Consider the following 11,049-nt stretch of genomic DNA (forward strand, 5'->3'; position numbering starts at 1 on the left):
AACAGGACTCACCTTCCCCATCAAACGTCCCTTGTCCTTTCAGCACTTTCTTCTGACAGTTTTAACAGGAAAGAGATATATGCACATTAGAAGAATGCAAAATAACCAACAGTAACAAGAACTTCTATTTATTTGATATTTATGCAGCAAATAACAGGCCCTAATCTATGAACTTCTGATGTTGGACAAGTATTCAAGAAAACAATTGCTCCATCACAGACAGTGAAAAGTTCCTCTAGTTCTCCTGTCTCGTGCGTTGTTTATCTGCATTTTCCCGAGCGTTTGGGGACCAGCTGTTTGGTGTAACAAGCAGCTAAGAAGTCTATTAAAAAAAACGCTCGTAGCAAAAAGAGTCGTGTGTGTAAAGGCAGGACAATGTCACACCCTCCTGTTTTAAACATAGCTTACTGCTAAAGCCCTCTGCAAACCCAAACTCTGCACCTCCCAGCCCAGCAGCTCACCGCTGGAGCTATCGCCACTTCATCTTCACAAAAGCTTCCGTAACCATCATTTTTAGCTGGGCAGAAAACTGTCACAAAGCTGATAATTATTCTAACAGCTACAGCATTAGCCCTCGGCCTGGAGTACTTTATCACACAATTCCAAACGCTCTGCAGTACCTACTAACATACTTTTTAAAAGTAACAAATTATATTAAAAAAAAAGGAAATACAAGATTACAATATGATCGGGTAAAAGAATATTTTGAGTAAGTCTTTATAATGTAATTTTAATACGTTAACATTCAGTATAAACCTACTACTCCTAAGGGACTGCAATCAAGAATAAAAAGAGGCATTCTGCTTCCACTTGCAGGTGTTAAGCTACAAAAAGGTACCTGCAGTGGCCGCTATAAATTTAAAAATCACTCTCTGATTTTTAAAAACGCTTCCAAAGCCAAGTCCCAGATGGAGGAAGGAGGGAGGAAGCTCATCCTTTAGCCAGTCTGTTTACTCTATCGGGCAGGCTGCATTAAGCCAACGCCTCTTTTTTTCCTGTTTACTGCTCTCTGGGAAGCAAGTTTTAAAACGTCAATTTGATTGTGAAAGGAAAACCCCGATGCGTTGGAAACCCAGCAGGAAATGCAAACGCGGGGCTGCCATCAGCACAGATTTGATTTCAACAGAACCCCACCCTTGAAGCCTCCGCCACTTCACAAACCACACTTGTAAGGGATCTGCGAGACTCATCAATACCGACAAATAGTGGCAGCAAAAAGCAAACTGAAAACACCAAAAGAAACCTGGAAAAATCCCCCGCTCCTGTGTAGCCTACACCAATCAAATCATCACATCACCAACCAGCACAACTTACCTTCATCCTCCCCAGGCTCGAAAATTTCTCTTTATCTTCAACAACCGCTTTGAGTATGGGCTGGGACATTCTGTTTTTCTTCTTAAGATCCGAAGGGCTGTCGAAGTCCACGCCGCTCACCACGGCCCTGCGGTAGGACGTGGAGCGCAGGCCTCGCCGCAGGGTCCCCGGGCTGTCCAGGTCGCCCTCGGCCTCGTCCTCGCCGTCGCCCACCAGGGGCAGGCTCAGGCTCTCCACCATGCTGCGGACCTTCAGCACCCTCTTGCTCGTCGCCGCATTCTGCCCGTTGGTTTTGCTCGTCACCTTCGTTTCCGAAGCCAAACTCTTGGGGATGATCTGCTGCGTGCCCACCTTGAGCGCGGCGGGGCTGTGGGTGCTCAGGACCACGGGCTGCTCGGCGGGCTGCTCCGGAGGGGACACGGGCCGCTGGGGAGCCAGCCCTTGCTCTGGCGACATCGCCGGGGAAACCGTGGAGGGTCCCAGCGACACTTTTTCTGGTGTTCTGGAAACGCGGCCGCTCTGCAAGGGCAGCGCTGGTGCGGTGCTGTTCCTGGGGGAAGGTGCGTTGGCAGCGGGCGAGGGCTGCGGGCCGGCCGTGCAAACACCCCGCTCCCGCCGCGGTGCGAGCGCTGCCTGACTGCACACCCGCAGGGGATGGCCCGGCTGGCCGCCCGCTGAGGGAACGGTGCCGTTGGCAGTAAAACCGACGGAACTGCCAGAAACCAGCGCCAGCACCTGGGAGGGCCGCTCAGGAGACAGCTCGGGGGTCACGGCTTTGCAGGCTGGTGGTCGCACCTTCCCGTTGGACACCGATCCCATGCTGGAACCCAAGAACGCGGGGTGCCTCCGGAGCGCTCTGCTGCCCGGGCCGGCGCTGGCGGTGCCGGCGGGCTGAGGCCCGGGGAAGCTGCACCTGTCCTCCACGGGGAAGTCGGTGACGAGCAGTCCGCTGGGGCTCTGGTAGGACTGGGGCCGCGGTTTGCTCCGGGCGCGGGGCTGCGGCCGGGGGGTCGCTCTCCGCTGCCACCGCCGCGCCGCGCTGCGCTGGGAGAGATCCGCCTCGCCGCCCCCATCCATCGCCCGCTGCTCGGGGCCGCCGCGACCTCAGGGCGGCGGCAGCGCCTCCCGCCCGGCGCCGCTCTCCGCCGCCCGCTCCCTGCGGTTCGGCGAAGGGGGAGCGAGCGGCAGCGAACGGCAGCGCTCGGCAGGGCCGCGGCGCGCCGGGCAGGGGCAGAGCAGCCCGGCCCGCGCTTCCCGCTGCCGCCGGGCGCCGCTCCCACCTGCCCGGAGCCCGCGCTGGGCCGCCCGGCGGCAGGGAAGGGAGGGCCCGTTCCCGGTCTCGGTCCCACCCGCAGCGCCCAGGGCCTCACCTCATGGCAGCGTCCCCGGGGAGGGAGGCACGGCCGCCTCCCCGCGCCCCCTGCGGCGCCGACCCCGCTCGCAGCCCCCACCGGCCCCTGCGGCCGCGGCCACCGCCGTGCTGCCCCGGCCCGGCCCCGCCGCCGGCCCCTCCCCTGCCCTCCGCCCCCGCCGCCCGCACAGCGCGGGCAGCGCCGGGCGCGCAGGTAGCGGGCGGCGGGAGGAGCCGGAGCCGGAGCCGCAGCCCGGCGGGCAGGGGCGGCGCTGGGCCCGCCCGGCCGCAGCGAAACGCAGCCCGGGCAAAGCGCCGCGGCTGGAGGCTCCTCGGCAGAAGCTGAACTCGTTTACCTCCACGTTAGCGTCCGCTCGTGTGCGGCGTGGGCTGCCGTGGGCAGGACCCACCTCTGGAGCCGCGGTGGTGCACAGGGAAGCGGAGCTGCCTCCGGGCCTTTTCCAACCCCTGCAGTCCCGAATAATGACCCCCGGGCCTTTCGCTGCAGGAACACACAAGCACCCTCCACACAAGGATAATGTTTGATTTCACGCTTGCCATGTGCCCACGAACAGGAGCTGTGTGTGGCAATGCCATCCCGAGTGCCACCTCAGCCGTGCCCACACACCTGCTCGTTAGTCTAACGAGGTGCTAGACTTGGCCAGCTAGGGCTGGTGTATTGTTTGCTAATGAAGCACAGCTGGGAAAAGGAGCAGCTTTTGCTAACAAAATAGGACATAAACCGTGAATCTGCTGGCAGTTCTGACAAACGACATCACCCTGGAAAACCTGCGCCCATAAAAACGTCGAAACTTAACTGTGACTTGGGTACATTATATAAACACAGATAAAAGGAGAACAGGGTAGGTTTCATAAAGCAAAACAGAAGCCACGCATGGCGTTTCTGCCAAGGCCCCGTCCTGCCGCCCCGCCAAGGCCACCGCTGCCCACACCGCGGGTCCTGCGCCCGCCGCGGCCCTGAATGCCGTCATACAGACGCTTTCCGTGTTCTGTTACATTTAGTAATGATTACAACGTGCGCTCACTTCGCTATCTGCTTCTCTGCAGTTAAATTTGTCTCTACTTCTGCTGGGAAAGCATAATTATCCCTGTGTTTTCAAAGCCATCTTGTCGCACTATGTGGACAATTTAGCATGAGTAATGTAGCTCTGCTATTAATTGCCACATTGGATACATCAAAAATCATTTAGAATGCTTTCCTAGCATTGAACCACAAAACCGAACGATTTATCAGGCTTCCCTCAAATGCATAAAGGATCAACTCTAGGTGTGATTTCTGTTCTGTGTAATGCATCTGATCAGATCAGCACAACAGAAATACCTCGAATACTTGAGGATGCTCCACTCTGCAATCCAGAGGCTTGGAGACGGCACAGTAAAGCACCAAAGGACATCCCTATTCCTGTTAATCTTGGCCTTTGCTCTGCGGTTTTGTGCCGCCCAAATTAGTGCTGAAACACTGAGGTCATTTACATCTAACTGAGCTTCAGGAAGCAGCGAAGCCGCTGGGGCCAGCGCCGGCTTTGTTAGGCTGAACTGCTTCCTCCCCCTGGCTGAGAGGGCACTTTGCTTTCATTACCTGCAGGATGCCAGCTTGATTTCACCACAGATTGTAACTGAAAGAAAGGAACACACAAACCTTTGATGTGGAGAATGGGCCTGGGACACCACCAGCACCCCAGCACACGGCAGGTGCCCCCTGGCAGCCCCCCAGGCCTTTCCCCAGCGCTGGAGCCCGGCCGGGGGGTTGCGGGGGATTTTGGGGTGCAGAGCAGCCCTGCACTGAGCAGCTGGGACACGGGCGGCTCCTCTGGACAGGAAAGCACATAGGTCTGTAACGCTGCTCAAGTCCCCGCGGCTGGCAGGAGCGAGGGGGACAGTTCACTCTTCAACCAAAAACCCCACTGGGTTTCTGCCTGGCAGGTGCCAAATCCTGAACTGATAACTAGGAAGTCTGAAAGCTGAGGTGATGATTGCATTTGTTGCAAGAAAGGAATTTAACCAGAAAAGAGAACTATAACCAAAAAAAGGCTGTCATCAGACTTGATGGCAACTATGGCAAGCAAGGCCCCGAACAGACGCGTGAGCACGGACTGGGAGCAGGAAGGACCAGGGGAAGCCTCACGGACAAGAATTCACTCTGGTGCATCAACACAAGCCCAACGTCTACAGTGCAAACTGTCCAACTCATGGTCAACACAGTAACTCGCTCATCTGGAGCTGGGCACCCACTCAAGCTCCTGGCTGAACCCAAAGGGACAAAGGGCAGAGAAAACACAGGGAGATTTGTAATTGTTCCCTCCAGACTTGCAAGAGTTCATACATCACTGAATCAGAAAAAATAGAGTAGGTTAAAAGTGCTCCATTATCTTTGTAAAGATGCTAAAGATATTATTTCTGTTAAGCCTGTTTAGTAGGTAGTAAGCAATCAGAAAAAACATAGAAAATAATGTAAGGAACAGCCAACCATAGGTATGCACACATAACTTCAGATGCATTAACGCTTCTGCTGAAAGAACGCACGCAAAACAGGTCTTACTAAGAATAAAATTAAGCAAAGTACAATGGAATTAAAACTGACAAATTTGTGTGTCTCACAAGTGGGCCAACTCTTCAGATCGGTGCAGCAGCCTCCAGCAGCACAGCACGCGAGGAGAGGCCACCGGCGCCACCCGAAACGCAGGTTCGGCTGCCACGCAGGATCCCACAGCCTGCGCGTTCATCGCAAAGAGAAGCCACGCACAGGATTATTTCTCAAACAATCTCTCGGCTTTCCACATGAAATTGCCAAGGAATTGCATATAGTTGCAGCATATTACTTAACTCGTAAATCCTAATTATTAATAACTGAGCTAATCAGCTTTTACAAGATTATTCCCTTCCACACACTTATTAAGTATGATGCAATTACAAGAACAATTTCTGTTTCTGAACAGCCACCTCGGTGGTTCGATTTCATACACACTAAAAATAACTACAATAACATTGTCATCATAAAAGTAAAATCAACTACGTATTTTAAGAGGAGAAATGAAATGAAACGTAGTTACTAACACCTCACACAGAGCGAGGTCTCGGTATAAAGTCCCCGAGGTATTTTCCAGGCGCGTAAAGCTCTCAGCCGGGTCCGCGGCACTCAGGTCAATCCAGTTAGTGACCTTGAGCACTTCCCAGTGAAAGGTTCAAGTGGACCCACCATTTCCTACCTAGTAGAGAAGATCTAAAAGCCAGTGTTAGGAATTTGCACCAAAGCAGAAAGCACCTCTGGCCCTGCCGGCCACTGCCCCTCCTTCACATCCACAGCATGCCCAGCACAGCCAGCAGCAGACACACCAAGATTAACAGACACGCAGACATCTTCAGCAGCTAATGTGCTTATTCCTTCAAAACCCAACAAGGAAAATGGCGGATTATTCACCTTTTCCACACCTCCAAACCTAAAGCATGCACTTCCTCTTTGTGAAATCAAAGAGAAAATGCATTAGTGACATTGTGGCTTTATTTGTGAACTAAATGTCTGTTTTTCACAGCCCCAAATGCCGTGCTCACCTATGTGTCCTGCAGGAGAATTCCTAATATGTGGCAGTTTCATCACTATCGTACTCTAGGTATTTTAGGTATATTAAATACACCATTTTCTTACTCAGTACAGCAGAATTGCATCTTCTCACTTGGACACGAATGAGAGATTGTCTCAAGGTAACAAGCCAACAAGTATCAGCGAGCGAGGCTAAACACAGCTTTAGAAACGCTACAGGTTTTACCAGGTACCTTTTTCTAAGATCTCAACGTAAAAATCAAATGGAAACATTCCTGCAGTAATTTATGGGAGATGTCTAAAAACTCTCGAGTTGAGGCTGTGCTTTCTGACCAACACCACAAGAGGAACAGAAGTACCTGGACACTGTATGTTCAATGTCAACCACGTTTAGAATCCATCGTGGAGCTCCGGGCTGTCTGTCTGGTGTGTGCTGGGCTACAGCTGAACACCCAGAGATGCTCAGGAACCCTGGAACCGGGTGTCACATCTGTCCCCATCAGTCCCCATGAGCAGAGAAGGGCTGAAGGCTCTCAGGGAAGTGTCTCACTGCTGTTTGATCTGCAAAGAAATGGACTGTATGTCCCAGCTCTATTAACTGGCAGCTCTGAAATATGAATTTAATAACATTCTTTTTAAACTCTTTTCTTGTCAGGACTGGGCCGGTCTGTTTACAGGCAGCTGAAAACGAGCCGGCTGTTCTCAGATTAGTGCAGGTCTCAGCCTCACCATTAGCACACCCGAAGGAGTAAGACTCTTCGTGTCTCACAAAAACCCAACCCCAGCAATGGCAGTGACAGAGGTCACGCAAACCGAGGACACAGCGCCTGAGAAACAAGGCCGAGGTAGTGATGCCTCCCGATCCCTGCGGTGGGAGCTGGGGATGTCGTGTCTGCAGACCACAGCGGGAACCCTGGTTCACTGGCACCCCATGCTCACTTCCACCCTGTGTTCACTGGAACCCTGTGCTCACTGCCACCCTGTGCTCACTGCAACCCTGTGCTCACCGGAACCCTGGTTCACTGCCACCCCGTGTTCACTGGAACCCTGTGCTCACTGGAACCCTGGTTCACTGGAACCCTGTGCTCACTGGAACCCGTGTTCACTGGCACCCTGGTTCACTGGAACCCGTGTTCACTGGAACCCTGGTTCACTGGCACCCCGTGTTCACTGGAACCCTGTGCTACCTGGAACCCTGTGCTCACTGGCACCCCGTGTTCACTGGAACCCTGTGCCCACTGGCACCCTGGTTCACTAGCACCCCGTGTTCACTGGAACCCTGGTTCACTGGCAGCCTGTGCTCACTGGAACCCTGTGCCCACTGGAACCCTGGTTCACTGGAACCCGTGTTCACTGGAACCCTGTGCTCACTGGAACCCATGTTCACTGGAACCCTGTGCCCACTGGAACCCTGGTTCACTGGCACCCTGTGCTCACTGGCACCCTGTGCTCACCGGAACCCTGTGCTCACTGGAACCCTGTGCTCACTGGAACCCTGGTTCACCGGCACCGCAGCCGCTGCTCCTGCCCACCCGGGTTCCTCTCCTGGAACGGCTCTTCCTGCGCCAACCGCATCAGGAGCGGCTCCAGATCGCCTGCAACAACCAAACCGGGGGGGGGGGGGGGGGTGGATTTTAAATTTGGATGTGAAAATCACTTCCTGTCCTGCTTGAACCACCCGTCCTCCCTTGTTGTTACATTTTATTCTACAAAAAAGTTCATACCTGCGATACTTCCACTAATAAAACTCCCATGGGCTTCAATGTAGATAATTAGGCCCAGTAGGATTAGGCCTAAAGAAGGTAATTTCTGTAAAAGTTTATCAAACTTTCCATCTATTTCTAATTTTTGTTTGGCAAATGTGCAATGAATCTGAATTTTACAGGAGACTTGTGAAACGGAAACCAAAGTCCCTTCTTCTCCAGTTCATTTATGTACATTGTTCGTCCAGTTTTAGGATTCCACTTACATGTTCGAAATTCTGACAGTGAGCTCCATCTCCATAATTGTGAGAACATCCTTTCTGTGGGAGAACAGTTGAGGAAAGGTGTCTGACAAATGCAGGTATAAACTCTTTCACCTGATTACTACAGTTCATAAAACGCTGCTATTCAACAGTTTAGCAGGAATTGAGGCACTTCAAACGTTTCCTGACAAAGGGCTGCAGCATTGCTGGCCAGAGCTGAAGACTTTTGGTGGTTGCTGCTGGAAACCAGAGCAAGCTCGGGCGCCTGCAAAGCACGTCGAGGCAGCTGAAGGATGTTGTTCTCCAGGTCCGCTCGCTCCTTGTTCTTTGTCCGCATGTGCACAGAAAATGCCTCAACAAGTGACCCTGGGTACGTCTCCAAAGAGCTGCTGCTTATTCTGAAAGTCTGGGGGGGGATTTAAGGAATGAACATTCTGCTCATGCAGAAATTGAAGAGAAATCCGGAGAGCCACTCTGGCTCTGACTGCTGCCTCAATGACAGCGGCTAATGGGCAGCTTTGGCTCAGGGCCGTCATGCGGGGCAGCCGGAGCAGGACAGTCACCTGTTCCTAATGGCTCACCTAAGCTGGGCTCAGTTTGTGAAACGCTGAACCTGGTTTAGTTTCAAACCACCTGACAACTGATTAACCCACAGTTATGCACCAGATTGCTGCATTAAAATGCTGGAGTTTCACGAACGCCACAGCAACGGCATCAGCAGATGAGGAAATCTGGAGCGCGAGGCACGGGCGCTGGTGTCTGTCTGTCTGTCTGTGCCTGAGCAGCTGAGGTTCCTCCTTAAAGCCAAGGTCTGTCCCTCCACGCCGGGATTCCTGGCTTCGCTCGGCCTCTTGGCCGCGGTTCCTGCAGCGGAAACTCTGCCTCAGCACACGGGACGGGCCAGACCCCGGCTCTGCCAAACCCGCCACGACTTTACTGCTCACTTCAACAAGACCGTGATTTTGGCTGCAACAGAACTGATTGGACCTGAACACCCGTGACTTTGACAGAATCCCCCGATCTGCTTAGTGAGAGGCCACTCTCGCATTACCCCAGCCCTTCTAGGTGTCCTAGGTGTCCTGTGCACAACAGCGTCCGGATGATGTGCAAGGAGTCCTTCCGTAATGAGGTTTTTTGGTCAACAGCAGCATACTTAATATTGTTCCTTTCCTAAACACTTTGAAAAATTGGCACTTCTTTTATTATCTTTCCTTTTCAAGCTATTAGAAGTGTTCCTAATCCAACACTGAACCCACTAATGACATGAAATACATTTTAATTAGTGGGATTTAGCCTGGTGTGTGTGCCGAAATTCAGCGATGTGGTTTCTCCAAGCTCAGGTTTTCTGCAGTTGTCTCCTTTCCAGGCAGATTCACGCTCGTATTTTCCAGCAGCCATTTAAGTGTTTTCATTTGGAAACACCTCCTATTGTATTATCCCCGTCCTTTTTTCACCCTTCACCTCGGCCGTGACTTATTTCCTAACCTACCACAGAGAACTTCAAAGTTAATCGATATCTCTGCTTCTCAGCCCAATGAAAAGGCACATCCAGAGCGAACCTTCCATTTGCTCGTCCCCTACACCATCATTTTCAGAGCTGATTCTCTTTCTTCTTCAGCCCTTCTGAAATAATTTGCATAATTCATTTCTCTCAACTTTATGTTAATTAAGACAGTAGACTAATAATAGTGAACGCAGATAGGTGATGCAAAACAACCTGCATAGATCTACCAAAAGAATTCTTCTTAAATTCTACATGTTTTATGTGTGTATGTATATCTCTCCATGTGTGCACACAAACCAAATACACAAAGCCCCAGCGCACATCTCAGCACTCAGAGGCAGCATTTCTATGTCGACAGCACAAGCATCAACTAAGCAACTCAAGTACCTCTTAAAGCTACTTGTGGTAGTGCCTGGTCAGCCTGAGGCTGTCACCGGAGCGCTGCCCTGTCGGCTCAGGACACAGGAAGGATGCTCCCCTGACCACCAGCAGTGCTGGTGTGGAGCGCGACCGCTTGGGACCGAGCGCGCCAGCCCCGGCTCAGCCGCATCCCCACTGCGCTCACAAACACCGCTGGCCACGCCGGAGCTTCCCGAGCTCGGTGTCTCCTGCTCACACAGCTCCGGATCCCTGCAGAGCCGCCGTCCCACGGCCTGTGCTCCGCGCAGATCAGCGAATGCGACAGCAGAGAACCCGGGGTGGTTTGCAAACACCACCCCACCAGCGCTGCGGCTCCCGCTGTAACGGGCACGTCCTGCAGCAGCAAAGCGCACATGGTAACGTGCTTGCACGGGTCTCAGCACCATAAAGAGCTGCAGAAGGATAATTTACAAAGCACATTTATTGCACGGTTTGTAGATGATGGTTCTGGCAACTGAAGTTCTAGAACTGGTAGGTGCAGTCATGAGGAAGACAAGAAGGACAGGGGGTATGTGACACTGAATACTGCAGGGAAGAAAAGCCAGACCATCAGCTGAAACAGCAACGCAGCAGCAGCGTGAGAAGTCTGAGAATTTGTACAACACTTGAACAAGACTAAAGAGAGAGAGAGAAGATGGGGTTTTTGGCTCGCTTACTGAGCCAAGAACAGAGCAGAATCCCAAAGAGAACTCGGGATTCAAAGGGAAGGACGAAAAGCAGCGGCCAGACACGGAGCGGCGTGCCAAGGGCCGGGCTCTGGCGGGGAACAGCGCGCTCTGCCCGACAGATTAGTAATTTTATCTGTGAAACAAGTCCCCACAGACAAAACATTTTTATCGCTTTCCAGCTGGTTTCAGAATTAGTCACAGACTGATTTTATCCCGTAAATCAAGGTGAAGGTGATGGAGACCCTGAAAAAGGCATTCTTCCAGACA

The 11,049-nt window shown here is 52.5% G+C and overlaps 1 protein-coding gene across 1 annotated transcript in view; it reads right to left on the reverse strand.

The window, feature by feature from the left end:
* Positions 1-2,498, reverse strand: part of ARHGEF26 (Rho guanine nucleotide exchange factor 26) — a 38,126-nt gene extending 35,628 nt beyond the window's left edge. The window contains exons 1-2 of the mRNA XM_065844451.2: positions 1,315-2,498; positions 13-52 (exon numbers count right to left, since the gene is read on the reverse strand). Of these exons, the coding sequence (XP_065700523.1) occupies positions 13-52; positions 1,315-2,391 (1,117 nt within the window). The 5' untranslated portion in view covers positions 2,392-2,498. The remainder of the gene's footprint in view (positions 1-12; positions 53-1,314) is intronic.
* Between the last annotated feature and the right edge of the window lie 8,551 nt (positions 2,499-11,049).

The sequence above is a fragment of the Patagioenas fasciata genome, chromosome 9 (genome assembly GCF_037038585.1).
Source record: "Patagioenas fasciata isolate bPatFas1 chromosome 9, bPatFas1.hap1, whole genome shotgun sequence".
NCBI classification, from domain to species: Eukaryota; Metazoa; Chordata; class Aves; order Columbiformes; family Columbidae; genus Patagioenas; species Patagioenas fasciata.